The sequence below is a fragment of the Geotrypetes seraphini genome, chromosome 2, assembly GCF_902459505.1.
Source record: "Geotrypetes seraphini chromosome 2, aGeoSer1.1, whole genome shotgun sequence".
NCBI classification, from domain to species: domain Eukaryota; kingdom Metazoa; phylum Chordata; class Amphibia; order Gymnophiona; family Dermophiidae; genus Geotrypetes; species Geotrypetes seraphini.
Genome location: NC_047085.1, coordinates 70,584,628 through 70,609,658, shown reverse-complemented (window position 1 = coordinate 70,609,658; position 25,031 = coordinate 70,584,628). Strand labels below are relative to the sequence as shown.

Sequence of the window (25,031 nt, the reverse complement as noted above, 5' to 3'; positions counted from 1 at the left end):
TCTGTTCCATTTTTTCCTAGAATTTTGACCCATAGAGACTCTATCTTATTTTTCATTTCCAGTGTGTTCTCTCTGATAGACTCAATTCCCTCTTTGATGTATAGGGCAATACCCTCACCTTTTTGACCTACTCTGTCCTCCGTATAGCTTGTATCCCGGTAGCACAGTGTCCCAGACGTTTTCCTCAAGGAAAAGAAAACAAGCCAATCAAATAGTCTGGACAAATCCAGACATTTTATATACCCAGCATGCAAGTGTAAAATAAATATGTGCATTTACTGGCAACCAGTGTAATCTAATCAGGCAAGGGCTAGCATGATCAAATCTCTTTTTTCCCAAATACCAGCTTCGTTGCAGTATTATGCAAAGCCTGCTATCTGGTATACTGGCCATACCTCTCCCTATGCTAGGATGCATAGGGAGAAGTATGGCTAGTAGGAAAAAAGAGGTATTGATGCTCTTGTATAAGACTCTGGTGATACCTCATCTTACTATAATAAAATGCTAAGCGTGCATGCGCACTCTTATCGCCGTGTTCCCTGATCCCTGATCTGTCAGGCTGTGGCCGGCAAGAGTGCGCATGTGCGCTTACCACGCATCTCCCTCTCTCTCTCTCTCGCAGCGGGCTTGCTGGCTCCGGAACACTTGCAATTACCCGACAAAGTTCTTTTTAGCTCAAAGCCACTGCCGCAGCTCCTCTCTTGATTTGCACCAGCATCGGAGAAGACTTCCGACTCAGGCGGGGATCGAGAGAGGAGCCGCGACAGCGGCTTTGAACTAAAAAATAAAATTCTCAAAATAAGTAAGGGAGCCGTTAGCCTTAAAGCAGCTGCCTCTTAACTTAAGGGAAGTGTAAAAAAAAGTTTCAAAGTTCAGCGGAACTTGAGGATCTGTACTGCACAAGCTTAAACAAAAAGCAACCGTGGCATGTATTTTTTAAACACCTTACATAGTAGACACGTTAGACGGTCGCCATAACAATGTTGCATCCAGTTAATAATAGGCGCATTCGACGTCAGGGGGAGCATGGAAGAGGTGCTACTGGACCGGGGGAGTAGGAAAGAGGTACTACTGGACCGGGGGAGCAGTGAAAAGGGACAGGGGGAGCAGGGAAGAGGAGCTACTAGGCTGGGGGAGCAATGAAGAGGGACAGGGGGAGCAGGGAAGAGATGCTACTGGACAAGGAGAGCAGGGAAGAGGGACAGGGGGAGTAGGGTAGAGGTGCTACTGGGCCGGGGGAGCAATGAAGAGGGGCAGGGGGAGCAGGGAAGAGGTGCTACTGGGCCAAGGGAGCAATGAAAATGCTGCACAGGAAAGTGGGGTGGGGGAAATGCTGCTGCACAGGGAAATGGAGGGGGAGGGAATGCTGATGTGGCCACTACATAGGGAAATGGAAGGGGGGTAGAAATGCTGCTGCATAGGGGGCAGGGAGAGAGACAGATAGAAAGAAAGACAGATAGTGGGAGGGAGGGAGACAGAAAGAAAATAAGAAAGAGACAGGGGCAGGGAGAGAGATAGACAGAAAGAAAGACCGCGGGAGAGAGAGACAGAAAGACAGATAGACATATATTCTAGCACCCATTAATGTAACGGGCTTAAAGACTAGTTTAGAATATTGTATACAAATCTGGAGACCAAACTTTCAAAAAGATAAAAACAGGATGGAGTCAGTCCAGAGGAAGGCAACTAAAATGGTTGGTTGTCTACGTCATAAGGTGTATGGGGACATGCTTAAAGATCTCAATATGTATACTTTGGAGGAAAGGCAGGAGAGGGGAGATATGATAGAAATGTTTAAATACCTATGTGGCATAAATATGAATGAGGCGAGTCTCTTTCAATTGAAAAAACTCCAGAGTGAGAGGGCATAGAATGAAGTTAAGAGGTGATAGGCTTAAAAGTAATCTAAGGAAATACTTTCTTACAGAAAGGGTGGTAGATGTGTGCAGGGCCGGATTAATCAATAGGCACACTAGGCACATGCCTAGGGCCTGAAACTGTGAGGGGGGCCCGCTGAAGGAGGACAACTCACCTTGCCATCAATAGCAAAGCCCCCCCCCCCCGGCATGAACGGTAGCAGGCCCCCCTTCCGGCATCAGCGGCAATGGGCCCCCCTCCCGGCATCAACCACAACAGGCCCCCCGATGACTGCTCTTGCCAGTCCATTCTCCTCTGACATCACTTATTTGCTCCGGAAGAAGTGACGTCGGAGGGGGATGGACCGGCAGACGCAGTCATCGCGGGACCTTTCAGTAACAGATTTGGCTGCATTGCGGTTGATGCCGGGAGGGGGGCCCGTTGCCGTCAGCTGTTATAATGCTGCTTTCGGGCAAAGGAGCTCAGAGGGCAGAGCCAGCAGCAATGTTTGGAGGGGGAGAAAGGAGCATGGAAGGGTGGTGGAGGAAGAGAAAGGAGGCAGGATGGTATGGAAAGGTGGTGGAGGAAGAGGAAGGTGGCAGGATGGTATGGAAAGGTGGTGGAGGAAGAGAAAGGGGGCAGGGTGATATGGAAGGGATGTGAGAAGGATGGTATGGAAGGGTGGTGGAGGAAGAGAAAGGGGGTGGGGTAGTATGGAAGGGTGGTGGGAAGGATGGTGGGGGCAGCATGGTATGGAAGGGTGGTGGAGGAGAAAAAGGGGGCAGATGCTGATGGAATTGTGTGCAGGGAAAGGGAAGGATACTGGATGGAATTGGGTTGGAGGGAAAGAAAGGGGGCTGATGCTGATGGAAGTGGGGGGAAGGAAGATGAGATAGTGAAATGCTAGACCATGGGGTGTGGGAGAGAGAAGGGAAGAAGAGAGGAGAGAGATGCCAGACCATTGAAGGAGGGAATGGAAGAAGAAGGATGCCAGACCAATGAGGATGAAGGGAAAGATGGAAGGGGGAGGCATACAGTTTCTGGAAGTGGCACAGAAGGACAAAAGATGAAAGGAAGATATTGACAAAAAGATGAGGAGAGCAGAAACCAGATAAGACAAAGGTAGAAAAACAATTTCTATTTATTTATTATTTTTGCTTTAGGGGACATGCATCACTGTTTCTGTGGTGTTGATTGTATGCAGAGTCCAGCTTCTTGGTGGTTTTATTTAACTTTGTCTACGTATTTCTATTTTATCCCCCCTTTTACAAAACTGTAGAGCATTTTTTTAGCATGGGCCGTGGCTAAAAACCATAACTACAGTTTTGTAAAAGGGGGGAGAGGTTAGTTTGTGATCAAATATTCCATACTAGGTGAAGGTGTTTTCTGTGTCCTGTTTGTATGAAAGACATGGTTTTTTGTTAGCGTTGACTAGCCTTGTTTGGCAAAATGCATCAAGCATGGTTCTTGGGAGCACCTTAAATTAACCTGATTTGAATCTCCTTATTTTCTGCTAATCTTCTTTTGTTTCATGTTGGATTCTTTGGTGGACTGCTTGCCTTGTTGTTCCGTTGCAAGTTAACATACATGGAGTGGAATGTACTAGAGGAGTTACAGATTTGGTTGTTTATACATACATATGGGTTACAGTTGGTTGATGTAGAGTGAGGCATTGTAAACTTGGTTATTAATATAGACTTATATTTCAGATAGTATTACTGATTTACAAATATTTGAACACTTTTATATATGCATGGAAAGGGTTCAGAGTTAAAGTCCTGGGTAAGTAGTAGGGAAGAGAAGGAAGGGGGATTTGTTCAGAGATGTTTGGGGTTGCATAGAAGAAAAACTGTGCACTGGTATGCTAATCTTTGTTTTGAATTAAAAAAAAAAAAAAAGAAATACAAGTGGAAATAAAGAAGTAAATAAGAAAACAGATAAATGGGGGCGGGACATGGGCGAGGCAGGGGCGGGACATGGGCTGGTTAGGGGTGGAGCGGGCCAGGGGGGCCCAGTGTACTTGTGTGCCTAGGGACCCTCGAAGAATTAATCCTGCCCTGGATGTGTGGAATAGTTTCCCGATAGAAGTGGTGGAGACAACAAAAACTGTGTCTGAATTCAGGACAGCATGGGATAGGCAAGTGGGTTCTCTTAGGCAGAGGAGGAGACAGTGGATGCTGCAGATGGGCAGACTGGATGGCCCATTTGACCTTTACTTGCTGTAAGGTTTCTTTCTATGTTTCTATTAAACAATAAAGGCCATTGCAATAATCCAGTGACTGAACTAGAATTGAGAAATGTTTTTCTAAAAATAAAGAGAGCTCGCAATTCTGAGTTGATGCAATTTCAAAAAATTATTATTTTAAACTGTGATAAGTGCACACTAGCACATACTACAGCTTAGTAAAAGAACACCTAAGTGATGTGTCTCCTTAAAATTCAGTGCAGCACTCTGTCCTTAAACTATGGGCTGCGCTAGAGATTTTTTGCATGAGCCGACCTGTGTTAAAAACCTCTAGTGCAGCTTGAGAAAAGGGGGGGTATATTTGTTACTGATAGTGTTAAACTTTAATAAACAAGAAAGTGTTGAATAATTACATGGTAGGGAGAAAATTAATACTTTTTATTTTTCTGTAAGCTATTCCTGTCTACTGCTATGTTTCTAAATATCTGTAATTCATACCATTTGTTTGGTGGTGGCAGTCGAGGAATCTTCTAGCAGTTCAGCATTTGAGAATGCCAGAAAAGTGCAGGGTAAGCAAAATGATTGGGTTTTAGATTTAATTACCTTTCTAAATCCAAGCTTAAGGCAAGTTGCAGCTGGAGTACTGTAGCTATTTCCATTCCCAAGAGAGCTTAAAATCTAAGGGCTTCACTTACTTACAAGCATTAATTCAAGTTAAGCAGCAATAAGCACTAGACTAGAGCATGCTTACCACAGCTTAAGATTTTTTGATGTGGGATGTACTTTGGTGTAATGTGGTGAGTTCCAAATCGCTGTGCGCTAACTGCATATATTAAAATTTTTGTTGGAGGGGGTATCTGGTGGCAGAGACTGGGCATTCCTGTGCTACTCAGCCCAACTATATTACTCAGTGCTAACTCATTAGCACAGATTTAGCATGTGAGCCCTTACTGCCTACAAAATTGGTGTCAGTAAGTGCATACACATTAAATTTTTTTTAAAATGACCACATATAATGTCAACACTAGCACGTGGCCATTAATACAAAAATTGAAAAATTGCTTATTTTACTGCTGCAGTAAAAATGGCCTTAGCCAATGGAAAAACCCGGTCAAGAGCGTGCTAAGGCCACTTTTGACCACAGCTTAGTAAAATTGGATGCCATAATTAAGAAAGGGAGAGTGTGTATTAAGAGCCCAATTTTACATAGGATGTGTAGAGCAAAATTGAGATGTCCAAATTAAACCCTCCCCCCTTTAAAAAAGTCACGTTAGGCTTTTTATCACCGGCTATGGCATTAACATCTCCGACACTCATAGAATTCCTTTGGGCGTCGGAGCTGTTACTGCTGTGGCCGGCAATAAAAAAGCCTAACGTGGCTTTGTAAAAAGGGGTGTAAGACATGTTTAATTCTGATGGTATTTTAGAAGATGATCTGTCAACCTAGAGCCATTTCTAAAATGCCTGCAAGAGTAAAGTTGGATTGTGGCTTCTTAATGAATTTGCAAGTTGCAAAAACTGTACAAGCATATTTTGTGCAAATACACCTATTGCATCGCGTAAAGCCTATGTTGTCTCCTTACGATTTCCGCACAGTAGTTCAGGCAATGGTATTATGTAGACATGACTATTGCAATGTCCTGTATCTTGGAATAACTAAGACAAGATGCAGGGCATTGCAAGTCGTGCAGAACGCTGCAGCATGATTGATAACAGGCGTATCTAAATACGATCATATCTCGCCTTATCTCCAACAATTGCACTGGCTGCCTGTTGTTTTTAGATCTCAGTATAAAGCAATAATGATTTGCCATCAGTTCTTGTATGGACCCTACCTGAATTGTTTAAATGTAAGATGTCAAATTATTTACCATCTAGGTCTCTGTGTTCTGAGAACTCAGCGTTATTAAAAACAAATGTTAATCTAAAATATGCTGAGCCCAGTAAAATGGGTTTTTGCTGTGTGGAAGTCAAATTGTGGAATTCACTTGTCGGTTAATTACAAAAATGTCAGGACAGGGGTAATTTCAGAAAACTATTAAAAACGCAGTTATTTGTTAATGCATTTTTCTAGGAACTGATCTTTGCGGTTGTTCTTTTGATGGGTACTTCACGTGATTTTCTGATGATTATATGTTAATGTTTGTTTGATGTTATTTATTTTATTGATTTATGTATGTAATGATATGTAAACCGTTTAGGTTTAAACGGTATATCAATTTTTAAAATAAATAAATAAATAATACATGTGAGAAAAATTAATAGAGAGAACTCGATCACTTATTCGTGTAAGCTGTTATGTCAGCACTTATGTATGTGAGTCATTTTGCTGCCAGTTAACTACAGAGGCTGCAATCTTTATTTATTTTCAGTTTGAAGTGGAAAATAAAGCATGGGGGATTGAGAAGGATACCTCCCTTAATCCTTCTTGTAAATGGCTAACCAAAACGAATACTTTTTAAAAACCGATACATGCCAGTGAGAAGCTGTAAATCCCAGCATGGAAATATTAAGTCATACATGTGCGTTTCCTTTTTGAAATAGGAAATACATGAGTGGATTTTTTTTACCTGCCCTGAATGACACCACTGACATACTCCCATACAATTTTTGTATATTATGTGGGATAGTGCAAATTAATAAATGAGGCTCTAAGGCTGTACTTGAGGTAATGGAGGATAAAGTAATATAATACAATGTACCTGCACCTAGCACATGTTAATTTGCCTAATTAGATGTATGTAATATAAACCATCAGTAGGGCAAAGTAGGCTGCCATTAACCCTTTCAGGACCAAGGGACATATTTGTCCCATAACTTTAAAATCCTATAAATTTTGATTGGGATAGTCTACAGTTCTAAATTTGATATGTACGGATTCCATATGATACTGCCTTTATGTAAACAAACTGGTTCCGACATTCATTCATTAGCGTCGTTGCCAGATTGACGAGAAGATTCACTTGCCACACTGTCCATAAGCCAGAAGTTTGATTTTTTTAAAAAAAAATAATGATATTTCACAAAAAAAATCAATTTTTTGGCATCTGCAAGCCCTTTTTACCATAAAAATGTCGTCAAAATTTATAAAAATTGGCCTACGATCCTTATGGTCCTGAAAGGGTTAAGACATACATCTGCTGTGGAGCCTGCAACACTTACTTCTGCCTTTAAAAGCCTTGCAGGTCATTGATCAGCAGCTGTTTGAACTACATAGTACTCATTATATTAGGGGTTGGCAACCTGCGGCCCCATAGGCTGATTGTGATCTGCATTTGAATTTTATGCGATTCACAAGACCATGTGAAGTATATATAAAAACATCATTAACCAGAGATTTTTTTTGGCAATTTTAAATACTGTATTTACATTACATTACAGATTTCTATTCCACCATTACCTTTCGGTTCAAAGCGGATTACAAAAAGAGTTATGGAAGAAGGGTTACGAAGTTAGATCAGAGATCGTTTCACAAATATTTTCAAAATAGCCACTCTAGCAGTTGGTTTCCATAGTTTTTAATTATTTATCACAAATGCTCTATGAAGCGCTGTGCGTTTCTGGTTCCAACATTATGTAATGTTGCAGCCCACCAAGGATAGTAATGACATTCATGCGGTCCTCTGTATATACAGCAGGAGCAGGATGACTACTGGTACAATAGGATAGCACCCTAGGGCCCACTCTCCCCTAGCTTCCTTCTAGTTTAATCAGGTTTGTTAGGAGACTAGGGACCCATGACCCTTAGTGTCTGGGGCCCCAGGTCCCTGTCAATCCACACCTAGTATATAGGTTGCTCTCCAATGCATTAGATAGAGAATGACACGGTGACAGAATTTGGCATCATCCCCGTCCCCACAGATAACCACAGGAAAACATCCCCGTCATTCTTTAAGGAGAGAGGGAATATTCATAGTATGTATGGGCACAACCACTGACACTAAAACCTTGCATTGAAGAATTCTGGTGTAGAAGGGCTGAGGTTGAGATAGACACTAAAGATTGACATTGGATGGTTTCCCTCAGGGACGTGACAAATTCTAACAGCTGCTGATTAAGTGGTGCTAGAAGGAAGAAGGAGAAAGGTGTGCTAGCTCCATCTCAGGTTTTAGAAATTTGTTTCTGGCAGGCTTCCCATGAGGGTGCTTCAAAATGTTTCCACTCTTTCATATTTTTGCTGGAAATGGTTGGGGCATGAAAAGTAGTGAATGAGAGTGTCTTAGAATGTCATGGGGAAAATGTATCACAAAACAGGGTGATTATGCGGAAATGTGATGTAATTTGCTTTTGAGATATTTAATAAATAATGTTTAAAAAAATAAAAGTGTAGAATCTTTTTGAAGATCCCTTGTATTTGCTTGTTGATTATAGAGTGGATTTTTGTAGTCAATGATTGAATTGTACAGTCTTTTATTTTTTTTTAAGTAAGATAAGGACTTACATGTGTAATTACTGAGGTCCTTTGTGCATTCTTTTATTTTTGGTTTTGTATGAGGTATTCTTTAAGAGGTACTCTGAACTTATCGACTGAAGACTTCAATATTGTGTTCAAAATCTAATACCCAAAGGAACATGCATATATATGAAAACCTGAATGTTATAAAAAGCATTCTTTTTTCCTAACAGAGGAAAAATACCTCAAAGAAATCCAGATGTTAAGTCAATTGAAACTTTAGTCACCATTCGATTATATCCTGTATGAGCTATTCACTCATTACTAATTGAGTCAGATATGTTCTAATCTACGTAGCACTTCAATCTTATGATTCAGTACATTATTTGTAGGGATGGAGATCTGATAAGTTCTGATCCAGGGCATCAGAACACGGTCAGGGTCAGCACACAGGCAGTTCTGAACACAGGCCAGGTCGGCACACTGACCTAGGCCCTGTGTGCGGATCTAGGCCTGTGTGCGGATCTAGGCCTGTGTGTGGATCTAGGCCTGTGTGCGGATCTGAGGCTCTGTTTCTCATTCCCTCTCCTTCCTGCCACGTATACTTTCTAAGCAAGGACAAGGTTTGCACCTTGTGCTAGAATGCTGAGGTATCTCTCCTCCCTTCCTGTCACATATTAACCTGACACACATTTACCCTTATTCCTTATCTTGTTTAAGCATTCCTTATACAGTGGTACCTTGGATTACGATCATAATCCGTTCCAGGAGCATGCTCGTAATCCAAAATGCTTGTTTATCAAAGCGAGTTTCCCCATAGGAAATAATGGAAACTCGCTTTGATACGTTCCCCCCCCCCACGAGGCCAGGGCGCTGCTCTCCCCCCCCCTCCCATGTGATCTGGCACCCCCCGTGAGAACAGGCACCCCCCGCCCGACCAACTTTAACTCACCCCCCCGTCTGGCACCGGCACGAGAACCGCTCCCCCCCACTCGCAAAGGCCCCCCCCCACTCAAATCAGCACCCCCCCCCCCGCGAGAACAGGAACCCCCCACCCGACCAACTTTAACTCACCCCCCCTTTGGCACCGGCACGCAGCCCACAAGTGCCGGTGCCGCTTGAAGATCTTCTTCCCAGTCTCTGCCGGCTTTGAGCATGCATCTGCGCATGTTCAAGCCCTTCTAATTCTCCCTCTTGCCGAGATTCTTGGCGAGAGGGAGAATTAGAAGGGCTTGAGCATGCGCAAATGCATGCTCAAAGCCGGCTCAAAGCATGCTAAAAGCCGGCAGAGACTGGGAAGATCTTCAAGCGGCACCAGCTCTTGTGGGCTGCGTGCTGGTGCCAAAGGGGGGGTGAGTTAAAGTTGGTCGGGCGAGGGGTTCCTGTTCTCGTGCGGGGGGTGCCGATTCGAGCGGGAGGGGGCCCTTTGCGAGCGGGGGGAGCGATGCCGGTTATCGGCGGGTGCTCGCAAATCGAGTCAACACTCGGTTTGCGAGACACGTTTTGCGAGAATGTTTTGCTCGTCTTGCAAAACACTCGCAAACCGGGTTACTCGCAAACCGAGGTTTGACTGTATAGGCAACAATCAGACTTTGCCTATGTGCCAAAGCAGACCCTGATTTAAGGCTAATCAAGAAAGCTTAAAAAGCATGCATTATAACCTTTGGACTGTCGCATGCCATAGTAAGATTTGAATCTCTAATATTGTAAAGCTATATGGTGCCTGTTTATATATTGCGGCCCCATATACACTGTAAAGAGATTATTGGTCTAATACTAACATATACTTCATAATATATGTATATGCATATATATATTAATTCTTTATTTTTTCATTTGTATGGACCTTCGGGTATCAACTGGACCATGAATAATGCCCAGCAATCTCTTGTCTTCATCAGTCCACTTTATTGTTTATTTACTCAAAACTCTATAATTCATTTATTTTCATACTTATTCTTAATTTCATAATTCCATAACTATTTCTTCATTGTATTTCATTTTAGTTTCCTTCATTTCCTTACTTAATGTCTTTTTCTTCTAATTTAATCTTATTACTTAGCTACTTAGCTTCGAGGTTAGCTCTCAAATGTTCATCAATGCCACCTCTCCCGACATGCATGTTTCAAACAATGTTTTTCTTCAGGGTCGAGGGGAACTGCAAGACATACAAAACTTTTAAAATCCAACTCTCTTCTCAGTTTTTGCTTTTTTTAAAAAATTCATTCAAACCTTGCAAACACTGGTGACCTCTCAAATGTAAACACATTATACTATGCTTAACATCGTGCAAGCACTTTATCTAAAAGTTGCTACTTAGGGGGTTTGTTTCAAAACACACCTAGTTTAAGTCCAACCTTTTCAGATATAGTTTAGTTCAGATATAAGCTTATTCAAAGGAAAGATTTATAAATATAAAGAGTTTTACCTCATGCAAAATTGTAATTTCTTTAATAAGATATTAACTATTTTTTCTGCGACCCTCAGAACTGACACATTTCAATCACTATATTGAAAATAAAATATTTTCCCTAACTTTGTTGTCTGCTGACTTCATTTTTCTGTGCTTTTAACTGTTTCCAGGGCCTTCTTGTCCTTTGACTGTTTTTCTCTCAGTCTTCACGTTCTGCATTGCATTCCTCTTTGGCATTAACTTAACATTCAATTTTTCCCTTTTTTCTGCTTTCTTCTCAAAATCTACATTTCCATGTCCTACCCTCCCTTCCTAGCTCTCTCTCCTTCCTTCCCTATTTCCATGGTCTGACATCTCTCTCCTTCCCCTCCAGTGTAACATTTATCTTTTCCTTCCTTCTTTCTACCTCCTGCAGTCCATCTTCCTTCCCTTCCTCCTTTCTGGCACCCCTCCCAGCCCAACATTTTTCCCTCCTTTCCACAAGTCCAGCATTTTTTTTTCTCTTCCTCCTGCATGCTTCTCCTCTGATCCTCCTTCCTCAACCAAACATCTCTCTCCCTCCATGAGTCCAACTTTTCACTCTCTGCCCTCTCCCACTTCCCCAGTGTAACATTTCTCCTTCCCTCCTTTCTGTTCTCCCCATCCATCTTGCCCTCTCCATGAGTCCAACACTTTCTGTCTCCTGCACGCTTTCTCCCTCTGTTCTTGCCTCTTCCCTCAGTGGCATCCCTCCTTTGCACCCCCAACCCAACATGCTCTCTCCCCATGCACCATCTCACTCTCCCCTCCTTTCCCTCCCTTTCTGCCAGGTCCAGCAGTATCTCTTCTCCCTTCCTTTTACCTCCCCCTTGTCCAGCAATACCCCTTCCCCCTGTCCAGCAATACCCCTTCTCCCTTCCTTCTTCTCCTCCTCCCCTTGTCCAGCAGTACCCTTTCTCCCTTCCTTCTTCCCCTCCTCCCCTTGTCCAGAAGTACCCCTTCTCCCTTCCTTCTTCCCCTCCTCCCCTTGTCCAGCAGTACCTGGTGCACACTGGGCAGGAAGAGAAGCTCCAGTGTTGGCATCAGCTGACTAGCAACTTCCTGCAGCCGCATCTTATGCCAGTACTCCTGCCTTCATGTATCTGCCGGATACACGAAGGCAGGAGTCCCGGCATACGATGTGGCTGCAGGAAGTTGCTAGTCAGCTGACACCAACACCGGAGCTTCTCTTCCTGCCCAGTGTGCGAGATCGCACCAGCGACAGCTGACTTGCAACTGCCTTCGCGTATCCGGCAGATACGCGAAGGCAGGAGTCCCAGCATACGTGATATCAGCAGGAAGTTGCCCAGATTGCAAGTTTGGGTACTAGACTGCAGGCCGCAAAATAGCAGCTGGGGGGCTGCATGTGGCCCATGGGCCGTGAATTTTAGATCACTGGCTTAAAGAGAATAGTGCTATAGAGGAGAAGAAATAAAGGGAGATAATAGGGATATATAAATACATTTAAGTATTTCAATAAACAATAATAATGGTAGGAAAATTCTAAAATAAAGAGTTGTGATCTTAGGCTCCAAAGTGTACACACTGAGATAATAAAAAATCATTTCTTCAAGAAAGGATAGAAACATAGAAAGATGACAGCAGAAAAGGGCTATAGCCCATCAAGTCTGCCCACTCTACTGTCCCACCCCATTAAGTCAGAGTGCTGCTCGACCCACTAGAGATCCCACGTGGATGTCCCATTTATTCTTAAAGTCGAGCACGCTAGTGGCCTTGATCACCTGCACCGGTAGTTTGTTCCAGTGATCCACCACCCTTTCTGTAAAGAAATACTTCCTGGTGTCACCACCAAATCTCCCTCCTCTGAGCTTGAGCGGGTGCCCCCTTGTGACTGAAGGTCCCTTAGGAAAGAATATGTCGTTTTCCACCTCGACGCGACCTGTGACGTACATAAATGTCTCAATCATGTCACCCCTCTCCCTGCGCTCCTCTAGAGAGTAGAGCTGCAACTTGCCCAGTCTTTCCTCGTATGAGAGACCCTTGAGTCCGGAGACCATCCTAGTGGCCATTCGCTGGACTGACTCAGCTCGAAGTATATCTTTACGGTAATATGGCCTCCAGAATTGCACACAGTACTCCAGATGAGGTCTCACCATGGTTCTGTACAGTGGCATCATGACTTCAGGTTTACGGCTGACGAAGCTTCTATTGATAACATCCCATCATCCGCCTTGCCTTGGATGAGGCCTTCTCTACTTGTTTGGCAGCCTTCATGTCCGCACTGATGATTACTCCCAAGTCCCGTTCCTCTGAGGTCGTAGCTAGTGTTTCTCCATTCAAGGTGTATGTTCTGCATGGATTTCTGCTGCCGAGATGCATCACCTTACACTTCTTTGCGTTGAAGCCCAGCTGCCATGTTGAGGACCAGTTTTCCAACTTGATCAGATCTTGCGCCATACCATCCGCGAGATCGCTTTCACCTACTATATTACACAGTTTGGCGGCGGCGGCAAACAGCGCTACTTTTCCCTGAAGCCCTCGGGTCAAGTCCCTTATGAATATGTTAAAAAGGGATGGTCCCAGGACTGAGCCCTGCGGCACTCCGCTAGTCACCTCCGATGTTTTAGAGAGGGTGCCATTGACAATTAAAGTCAATCTCTGTGTCACTATTTCAAGAGATGATTCCAGAAAGTCAGTTAGGTTTACCACCAGATCAGATCTTCCAGAGGCCTCAGTCCTTCCTGTTCCTCTCCCTGAAACATATTGAGCTCTCATAATCGGGGAGGGGGAGGGGAGGGAGGGGGAAATAGCTTTGTCTGATATTTTTATCAAAGGAATGCAAGTTATTTCTCCTTAACTGATTTTCCAGATTCTCTTATCTTCCTTTGAGTTAAGTTCTTATCCTTTACCAAAACCACTCCCAGATTTTGTACTTCCTCAACCTTTTCTACCAAAGATGTTACCTTCTCCAATAGCTGAGCTGAACTTTGGGACTGAGGCAATTTCTTCAGAAACATTTTTTAATTCACCTCCCATTCTGTCCATATTTTTCAAAAAAGAGGAATTCAAATCTTGTATGTCCTTTCAAAGTCCTTCTAAAGTTACAATGGCAGGTTTCTTAATTCTCACTCCTACAGAACTATCAAGAGGATCTCTCACCCCCCCTCCCCACACACACACACACACACACACACACACACACATACCCCACTCACAGTTTTAGCTGGATACAAATCATATTGAGTGGACACCTTCGCTGGCAAACCTCCTTCCGGGCTTTAAGGGTTCTGTTCTATTCTCGGGACTCAGCAAGATCCCATTACCACTGCCGCTGCTCGTCTGCGTGTGTAGCATTGGAACAGAAGAGTCACACAGCTAACCCCCTGCCTTGACCTGCAGGCAGCTTAGCAGTGTTTTACTCTGACCTGTCGGTGTGGCTTCCTCAGGAAAGAGAAAGGTCTTTCAGGTAAAAAGAATCCTAGTCTGCCCAGGCCACACTGAGATAAAGTTACCAATAATGGGAGACACGGTTCAAGAATTATTAAACTCTCAATTCTAGGTTTTATTTGATAAGTGGTCTGAGCACCGTCAGCCACAAACATAAAATTCATAAATCAAGCAAAAATTCAAATAGTTCACACAGTTGTCAGAAATGTCCAATGTTCAAGTATAACAAATGAAAGAACCTCCCTCACCCCAAGAAGTCTGCAAAGATTAGGGAAAAGAGATGAAGTCCAACTCCAAACTAAGCAGAAAATGAAAATAATTCTATAATTTAATTTAAGAGCATTAACCGGACAAGCCCTCAGTCACACAGCAACCTCTGGAAACTCCAGGGAAAAGCTGTCGCGAATTTACACCCAGAAAGGTGTTAACTGCGAAACATCCCCGGGCTTGCTCCGGATAATGTTTGTGGTGCTTAACTAGTGCAAAATGTGCAATGTGTGAAAAAACTCAAATGAAAAAAACACACATTATCAAAATAAAGAAGGAATTCATCTCTTACCCCTAAGCTGGGGGCCAAACTGGAAAGTTAGTGTCCAAATCCAACCAAGCTCAAAAATACACAGGCTGTAAGGACTTAGCTTCTCCGTGTGTAATGGAAATGGTGATCATAAGCAGTAAATGAAGTAAATGTCTTCATTTACTGCTTATGGATCACCATTTCCATTACACACGGAGAAGCTAAGTCCTTACAGCCTGTGTATTTTTGAGCTTGGTTGGATTTGGACACTAACTTTCCAGTTTGGCCCCCAGCTTAGGGGTAAGAGATGAATTCCTTCTTTATTTTGATAATGTGTGTTTTTTTCATTTGAGTTTTTTCACACATTGCACATTTTGCACTAGTTAAGCACCACAAACATTATCCGGAGCAAGCCCGGGGATGTTTCGCAGTTAACACCTTTCTGGGTGTAAATTCGCGACAGCTTTTCCCTGGAGTTTCCAGAGGTTGCTGTGTGACTGAGGGCTTGTCCGGTTAATGCTCTTAAATTAAATTATAGAATTATTTTCATTTTCTGCTTAGTTTGGAGTTGGACTTCATCTCTTTTCCCTAATCTTTGCAGACTTCTTGGGGTGAGGGAGGTTCTTTCATTTGTTAGCTTGTTGTTGTACCTCCTCCATTTAGGGTTCTATTTTTTGTCTTGTTCAATGTTCAAGTATGGCATATAATATAATTTCCCTGAACTTTCTTTGGTTAAAGACATTCCTCTTCACCAAGGTTCAGGTAAGTAGAAATGCCATGAAAATAAATTCCATACAAAAAAAGAAAATGGCAAAACATGAAAAACAAATATAGTAGCAAAACTTTGGAGATAAAGCCACAAGTCCCCAGCTAACCTTGCCAGGTATAGTGTCCAGCACTCAGCTTTGGATCCGTTCAGAGAGAGCTCCGGTGTTCAATAGGGCTTCTCAGCAACAGCTGAGCTTTTCTGTAGATGGAGCACAGCAGGATGCTTTAGATAAGTTACTATTGCTGCAGAGGAGAGGTTTTTCCTTCTCTCCCTGATTAGGGTCACCTGGTCTCTGCTTGCAGAGACCCAGCACACAAACACAGTTTGTTGAGACAGGTTATTTTCTTCTCTTTAGCTTAGGAACTAACCTCCATCCCTTCTGGGGTAAAGCTGGCATCTAGAAGCAATTCAGCTGTGTCCATAGCTTCGGCTCCTACCAGGCTCTCAGCAGCTGGGCTCTGGCTAGGCAAGTCCTCAGCCATATCCACGTCCTCACTGCTGTGAGATTGAGGATAAAGACTCCTCCCCTCACCTTCCTGCTTGCACTGCTGCTGGTGCCTTTGCCTTGATTCCCCTGCTTCTGCCTCTCCGTTCTCCCTATCTCCCTTACTGTGATTCAGAGCTCTGCTTTTATGTGTGTCATAGTCTCTCCTAGGAGGAAGGGGGGTTGGGCTGAGAATCCCTAGGGAAATAACACTGGTTTCTCCTAGGCTGATAGTGTGAATACCTTGCAGGACTAGGCCTTCACTTCTCAGTAAAAGTCCTAACAGGCTTTCTGGTACATTTATTCTGGTATGGCACATTCTGCTGAATATCCTTAGGCTTATACCTTTCCTGCTCTATCTCACTGTCTGAGGGGTAGTCAGCCATTTCTATATCATTACTTTTAACCTGGTCAGCTCTCCTGACCAGGGACCATATGCTGTGTTTATTCATCACAGGGACAAAACTGGCCATGGGTTTGTCACAAGAGACAGATGCCGTGGGTCTGGTTGAAGCCCTTAAATCCTCCAAAGTAGTTTGCTTCATTGGCGGTAATTGGCCGGCCGCCAGGATTTGAGCTTTTGCCATTCCCTTCCTCTTGCCCATGTTTTGGCCAGAGGACCCGATGCGCTCAACTTTGGGATTTCAGAGAAGCAAACTGCACAAGCACCTCAGCATGATGCCATCTTGGATCTGTGGACCTTCAGATTTGCCACTCCTTCCCACTCCCCAATCAATTAACTTTCAGGCCCCTACTCCCTACCAACCAATTCTGTAAAGTAATTTACCCAGATAAGTAGGCACATACTCTGTACAGGTAACAGCAGGCCCTGATTGTTCTTTGAGCTTGTGTGGCTGTTAGCACCTAATGTTTTGCTTTGACCTCTGTTGCTCTTTGCTGCCTAATGGCTAAACTGGCCCTGAAGACTAGATGGACTTTTGATCCTCCTTTGCTGTAATTTTCTGTGTTTGCATTTGACTTGATTAGAAGATATACCTACAGGTCTGTTACCAAAGACTAGCATTTGCAGAACTGGAGCTTAGTTAAACAAGAATGTGTTGTTAGAGTTTGTAGTATTATATATTTCTACAGGGCTTAATTTGTAGACAAAATGGAAGTGGGACTATGGAGCTGGTATAGAGGGCAACCAGGGGAAGGAATAAAGAGAGAAGAGGGGCTGAATAAGAGAATAGAATGACTGTTTGCTCTGCTCCCCATTCACCCACTTATTCCCTACAGGCTGCCTAAAAGGGAGGGGACGAAGCAGAAGATTCCAGTAGGAAACGAAGTAGTGAAACTGCATTCCAAGTAGTTCCCCCCTCCCCCAAATTAATCCCTTCACTTCTAAACAGAGTTTTCAACTACTGCTGATTTGTGCAGATCTCCGATTTACATAATTGTATCATTGTTGGCATGAGAACATTCATGAATAACTAACTTTGGTTAAATACTGCCTCCCTTGAATTTTTCCTACCTGCCCTGCCGCAGCACACAGCCGACCGGAAGTCTTCCACGATGTCAGCGCTGATGTTGGAGGGAGGGCTTAAGCAAAGCCCTCCCTCCCTCCCTCCGAAGTCAGCGCTGACATCGGGAAGACTTCCGGTTGGCTGTGTGCTGCGGCAGGGCAGGTAGGAAAAATTCAAGGAAGGCAGTGGCGTACCAAAGGAGGGGCGGTCCGCCCCGGGGCAGCCTTAGGGAGGGGTGCAGAGCCGGCCAGATCCCCTTACTTTTGTGGCGCTTTCCCCCGACCGACCGACCGACAACAGGCCCGGTCCGACAAGACTCCCTGCCCTGTAGCTGCGAATCTAAATTACCTTCTTACAGCAGCTGGATTCAGAGCAGGTAGGTTTGTCGGACCGGGCTTGTTCTGTTGTCAGTTGGGGGGGGGGAAGTGCCACGAAGATAAGGGGCAGGGAGGGAGAAAGGGAGGAAAGGTGGAGTGGAGAGGAAAAGACGCTTAAGGGAAATGGGTAAAAATGAGGGGGAGAAGGATGCTGAAAGCACTGGGGAAGACAGAGGGGGGAGAAGGACAATAAAAGCACATGGGGAAGACAAAGGGGTGGAGAAGGACGCTGAAAGGACAAGGGGAAGATGGGGGCAGGGGAGAAGGACGCTGAAAGGATATGGGGAAGACAGAGGGGGGAGAAGGATGCTGAAAGGACATGGGGAAGACGGGGGGGGGGAGAAGGACGCTGAAAGGAAATGGGGAAGAGAGAGTGGGGCGAAGACGCTGGCAGGGAAGAAGACAGAGATGCCAGACTATGGGGGGAGCGGAGGGAAGAAGATGGGTGCCAGACCAATTTGAAAGGGGGGAGAAAGGGAGAAGCACAGTAACAGAGCAAATGGAAGACGCAGAGAGAAGAGAGAGAGTGGATGGAAGGAACTGAATAAGAACATGAGGAAAGCAGAAACCAGGCAACAAAGGTAGGAAAAAAATTCTATTTCTTTTTTTTAATTTTTTTTTTGCTTCAGCATAAAGTAGAATATTAGTTGTATTGATAAAAATTTATAAACATTAGAGGCTCTGGTAGAAACCCATTTACAAAGTATGTATTCTTCCCAATTAATATTTCCAAATTAATAAAGTCACTTTGCTTATTTGTAAATGGGTTTCTACCAGAGCCTTTAATTCAGTAGCATAATTAAATGAAATAACTATTTCTGAAATTTATAGGGACGGGCGGGAATGGAGGGGATTCCTCGCGGGGACGGGTGGGGATGGAGGGATTCCTCACGGGGATGGGTGGGGACGGGTGGGATTCCTCATGGGGACGGGTGGGTACCGGTGGGACTTTGACGGGGACGGGTGGGATTTCTGTCCCCGCACAACTCTCTATTTGCAGAGTCTTGAATTTTAGGGTTTCAATTATATATATTAATACTTTTTGGTGGTCCTGTATTTGCATAGGGGTTATCTGTGTTCTGGTAGGAATGAATGTTGAGAAGCATATGTACAGTGTGCTTTGTGTAGTTTAATTTTGTGGTTAACCATTATGTATTGTTAATAAGATTATATTGTGTGTATATGTGAAAAATGAATGGAAAAAATGGTATTACAATTACTACTATTATGGGGGCGGGGTCTGGGGTGGAGATTGGGCATGGTCTGGGTGGAGCTTGCGGGGGTCCCCAAACAAAAAGCGTTCTGCTGCCTATACCTATAGATGTTGCCTTTTTAGGTGAAAAGTAGTCATGAGGCAATCTATGTGGGACTTATAAGATCCTTTTTTGTAGAGCTATACACAGGCACTTATTAGGTACATGAAATTGATATTAGACTAAAACAAGGGAAGGGTTGTATACCAGGAAATCTCTTACCAAAGACTAATATTTGCAGAACAGGAACTTAGTTAAACAAGAATGTGTTAGAGTTTGTACTATTATTACACTTTCTAAACAGATAATTTATTCAGCATTTGCTGTCTTGCATAGGTCTCTGACTTACAATAATTGTACCATTAGTTGGCATGAGAGCATTCATGGTGGTATGCGTTTGGTTATACACTGTCATATAAGTGCATCACAGTCTGATCACCACTGTTTCCGTTTCCAGGTGAGATTGAAGAAAATGAAGTGGGAACAGGAGAAGCTGTGGTAACTCCCGCAACAAAGATAGGTACGCTGATAGGAGAAACAACTTGCCTGATGGACAGTGGTCATGAAAAGGAATAATGTGGAGCTGTAGAGTGAATGCACTTGTAGATGAGTAGGAGAAGCTTGGGCTGTATGCTGAAGTGGATGGAGAGTCATTCTACTCCTATAGACAGGGAAGAGATAAGAAGAAATGCTTCTTATGGATAGATGGGAGTAGGAGAAAAAAAGAGGGAGGAGAGGGTACACATAGATAGATGGGAAGGGAAGGCATGGAAAAGTAGATTTTGAGAAGAAAGCTGAAAAATGAAAGAAAGTTGAATGTTAAAAGTTAATGCTAAAGATGAAGTGAAGGAGAAGTGAAGGAGAGAAAACCAGCCAAATGGATAAGGTGGCCCTGGATACACCGTTAAGAGCACAGACAGAAGGAAGTGCAGCCAGAGATTGGGAAAGATGGCTTGAAAACCAAAATCACCAGACAACAATGCGTCAGTTTAGAGAAATTACATCTGCTGTCTATATTTTGCATTGTTAAGGAAGAAATGCATTTGTTTTTATTTCTCTGGGGTTGTACTGCATGCAGAGTAGAGAGCTGAACGGGGACGACGGGAATCCCGCAGGACACGCGGGGATCCTGCGGGTTCTCCTTTTGGGCACGGGGATCCAGTGGGGACGCCCCCTAAGGTCGCGGGATTACTGCTGGGTTGGATGTACTCGAGCCGCAAGGCTCGTCTTCTTTTCCCTACCTGTCCTGCCGCAGCACACAGCCGACCGGAAGTCTTCCACGATGTCAGCGCTGATGTCGGAGGGAGGGCTTAAGCAAAGCCCTCCCTCCCTCCGATGTCAGCGCTGACATCGGGAAGACTTCCGGTTGGCTGTGTGCTGCGGCAGGGCAGGTAGGAAAAATTCAAGGGAGGTAGTGGCGTACCAAAGGGGGGGAGGACCGCCCCGGGGCAGCCTTAGGGAGGGGTGCAGAGCCGGCCAGATCCCCTTACCTTCGTGGCGCTTTCCCCCGACTGACCGACAATAGGCCCGGTCCGACAAACCTCCCTGCCCTGTAGCTGCGAATCTAAATTACCTTCTTACAGTAGCTGGATTCAGGGCAGGGAGGTTTGTCGGACCGGGCTTGTTCTGTTGTCGGTCGGGCGGGGAAGCACCACGAAGGTAAGAGGGGGGAGAAGGATGCTGAAAGGACAGGGGAAAGATAGAGGGGGAGAAGGATACTGAAAGCACATGGGGAAGACAGAGGGAGGAGAAGGACACTGACAGGACATGGGGAAGATTGGGGGGGGGAGAAGGACGCTGAAAGAAAATGGGGAAGAGAGAGTGGGGCGAAGACACTGGCAGGGAAGAAGACAGAGATGCCAGACTATGGGGGGAGCGGAGGGAAGAAGATGGGTGCCAGACCAATTTGGAAGGGGGGAGAAAGGGAGACGCACAGAAACAGAGCAAATGGAAGACGCAGAGAGAAGAGAGATAGTGGATGGAAGGAATTGAATGAGAACATGAGGAAAGCAGAAACCAGGCAACAAAGGTAGGAAAAAATTCTATTTCTTTTTTTTTATTTTTTTCGCTTCAGGATAAAGTAGTATATTAGTTGTATTGATAAAAATTTATAAACATTAGAGGCTCTGGTAGAAACCCGTTTACAAAGTATGTATTCTTCCTAATATTTCCAAATTAATAAAGTCTCTTTGCTTATTTGTAAATGGGTTTCTACCAGAGCCTTTAATTCAGTAGCATAATTAAATGAAATAACTATTTCTGAAGTTTATAGGGATGGGCGGGGATGAAGGGTTGTATACCAGGAAATCTCTTACCAAAGACTAATATTTGCAGAACAGGAACTTATTTGTACTATTATTACACTTTCTAAACAGATAATTTATTCAGCATTTGCTGTCTTGTGTAGGTCTCTGACTTACAATAATTGTACCATTAGTTGGCATGAGAGCATTCATGGTGGGATACATTTGGTTATATACTGTCATATAAGTGCATCACAGTCTGATCTCCACTGTTATTGTTTCCAGGTGAGATTGAAAAATCAATGGTAACCAAAATGTGCAGTGGAACAGTAAATGAAGTGGGAACAGGAGAAGCTGTGGTAACTCCCGCAACAGAAATAGGTACGCTGATAGGAGAAACAACTTGCCTGATGGACAGAGGTCATGAAGTAGAATAATGTGAAGCTGTAGAATGAATGCACTTGTAGTTCAGTAGGAGAAGCTTAGATTGCAGAACACTCCAGCTTGGTTGGAGCTGCTGAAGCAGTTGGGGAACCAATTACAAAATTTGAGAGGAGAGCTATATAGATGTAATGACACTGAAGGAAGATAAATCACACAAAGCTGATACCGGATCATTGTTTAATATGATTTTTGGCTCTTCTTGTCATTACCAATACAGGTTGGTAATATGGAATAGGCAAATCCTGTATACGTAGTTTTATCAAAGCCTAAAACATATAAAATTCTGATCTTAGTCACAAGGCTTGGCAAACACGCTTTCAAAAGAGATGTATTGTTTGATTTCATGATAGCAGTGGCATTAAAAAAAGTCCTTATACTAAGCTGAGTTAGGCACTAATATACGCCTAGCGCAGTAAAAAAAAAAAAAAAAAAAAAAGAAGTACTGTAGGGCACACAGGCATCCTGTGATAACCTTTGCATGCTAAACAATTTTTTTTAGTTTTGAAGGGGTGTGTCAGGGCAGAGAATGAGCGTTCCTGAGCTAACCAGTTAGTGCATCTAAAATACTGCACACTAACTGGTTAGTGCATGGATATCATGTGAGTCCTTACCATTTACAAATTAGGTGATGGTAAGTAACTAAAAAAAATAATTGCCACATTTATTTATTTGGATTTATATCCCATCCTCCCAGAAGAGCTCAGAACGGTTTACACGTTTAAATACATAATATAACATAACAGGGTATAGTAATGTAGAGCATAACAGTACATTTTAGATCACGACAAGCTAATGGCGACATTATTCATGGCCATTAATACAGAAGTAGAAAATAGGTCATTGAACAGCCGCAGTAAAAATGACCCTAGCACGTGGGTGTGCAAAGGCCACTTTTTACCACACCATTGGAAAAGTGGGGAGTGTGTGGCGCAGTGGTTAAAGCTACAGCCTCAGGACCCTGGGGTTGTGGGTTCAAACCCACGCAGCTCCTTGTGACCCTGGGCAAGTCACTTAAGCCCCCCATTGCCCCAGGTACATTAGAGAGATTGTGAGCCCACCGGGACAGATAGGGAAAAATACTTGAGTACCTGAATAAATTCATGTAAACTGTTCTGAGCTCCCTTGGGAGAACGGTATAGAAAACTGAATGAATGAAAAGGACACCATAGTAGCAGAATTTGCTGTGCTTGCTTTGGAAATAAGAAAATGTTACTGAAGAGAAACAAAGATCTTCTGGGAATGTGCAATAAAAATGGGAAATATTAGATGCTTATGTATTTTGTTTGTGATATGTGGATAAATACCCTCCAGTGGGTTTGTAAGTTGTGTTAATCATGGTTCTGTATTGAGTTGTCATAGTCATATATTAATAAAAGAAATTTGAAATCAAAGTGCTTATAATCTGTGCAGGTAAAAGTACTGTATATATTCGAATATAAACTGGGATTTTGGGACCAAAAAATGGAGGCCCCAGTTTATATTCGGGCCAGCGTCCACCCAATCCCTTCCCAGACTTATTGCAGGCCTCTGCCGGGTGCCTGGCTCTGCACCCTGTCTCCTCTTCCTGCCCTGTCCATTGTACATCCTCTGCCACGCTCCTGCACTGCTGCTAACCTGGTCGGTCGTTGCTGCAAGTACTGGCTTCAGCAGCTGAGCGGTACCAAGTGGGAGCACTCTTTGGCACTCCTGGGCGGGCCTTAGGCGCCTGGGCCAATCAGGTCCTAGGTCCCTCCACAGTGCATCCCACAATGCACCAGGAAGGGGCAGGCCCACCTTTCCGGATGGTGGGCCTGCCGGCCGGCTGGACCAAGGACCATTCTGGCCAGCCAATTTTAAGGTTAGTGTTGGGGGGTCTGGTATGGTGGTTCGGTTGTTCATGGGGGCTTCCTCCTGCCAGTATTGTCAAGGGGGGGTTCAGATGGCTGTGTCTTCGGCAGAAGGGCCTGGGCTCACTCCTGCTGGTATTGTCAAGGGGGTGGGGGGCTGTGTCTTTGGCAGGAGGGCTTGGGATCCCTCCTGCCGGTTCACAGCCATTCGGGGGGTTCGCAATCGTGGCAGGAGAGATCAGACATCTCTCTTGCTGCGATCGTTGCGGGGAGGGGCAGGTTGCTGAGGCTGCTGAGCTGATCAAGCAGCCGTGATCAGCTCGGCGGCCCCTATTCGGAACTTATACCTTTTTTGACTTGGTCTAAGTCAAAACATATAAGTTCCAACTGGGCGATCTCCCTAGACTTTTGGTTATACTTGCAGTACAACTAAGTCCAGATCAGCCCACTCCCACCCTTTCCCCTCCTCTAAAAATGGCTCTTTTAACTCTAGGCGTTCAGCGGCAGAGGCAGAGCTTTGATTATCAGTACTTGGATGATCTGTCTTTTTTGATCGTCCAAGTACCAATTTAGGACTTTTTAAAAAAATTATGAGCCCCTTAATGTATTGAACTTTTGCTGGTTTGTGTAGACTAGTGCTGCTCGATTCATGATTCGAATCGATTCACCAATTCACTTCAGGTGAATCGATTTGGTTTGGCAAAAAAATTGAACTCACCGATTCAAGACCCATTCACAGCGTTCATGCTTTCCCTCTGCCGCTGCCACCTTCCGGAGTTGTCCCCATCTAAAGTAACTTCCGGTTTTGTGAAAAAGGAAGTTACATCAGAAGGTCTTGGGAGTGCTGACCGGATGTCATGCTGGCTCTCTCCTTCGCGCCACAGAAACATTTCTCCTCTCCTCCACGCGATTCCCAGTATAAGTTTGAGAATCAGGCAGGGGGGCTAGGGGAGTTGAGAATCGAGCAGGAGGGCTGGGGAAGCTGAGAATCGAGCAGGGGGGCTGGGAAGCTGAGAATCGAGCAGGAGGGCTGGGGAAGCTGAGAATCGAGCTGGGGAAGCTGAGAATCGAGCTGGGGAAGCTGAGAATCGAGCAGGAGGGCTGGGGAAAATTATAATTGGGCTGGGGAAGCTAAGAATTGAGCAGAGGGGCTGGGGAAGCTGAGAATCGAGCAGGAGGGCTGGGGAAAATTATAATCGGGCTGGGGAAGCTAAGAATTGAGCAGGGGGCTGAGCAAGAGGGCTAAGGAAAATTATAATCAGGCTGGAGAAGCTGAGAATCGAGCAGGGGGCTGGGGAAGCTGAGAATCGGGCTGGGGAAGGTAAGAATCGGGCAGGGGGCTAGGGAAGCTGAGAATCAGACAGGGGAAGCTGAAAAT

The 25,031-nt window shown here is 44.3% G+C and overlaps 1 protein-coding gene across 9 annotated transcripts in view; it reads left to right on the top strand.

The window, feature by feature from the left end:
* LOC117355504 (A-kinase anchor protein 5-like) overlaps window positions 1–25,031 on the top strand; it is a 114,055-nt gene that overhangs the window by 2,483 nt on the left and 86,541 nt on the right. For all 9 annotated transcript variants that reach the window (XM_033934173.1, XM_033934177.1, XM_033934178.1 and 6 more), the window contains 2 exons: window positions 19,598–19,660; window positions 21,669–21,764. In XM_033934173.1, coding sequence (XP_033790064.1) covers window positions 19,598–19,660; window positions 21,669–21,764 — 159 coding nt within the window. The remainder of the gene's footprint in view (window positions 1–19,597; window positions 19,661–21,668; window positions 21,765–25,031) is intronic.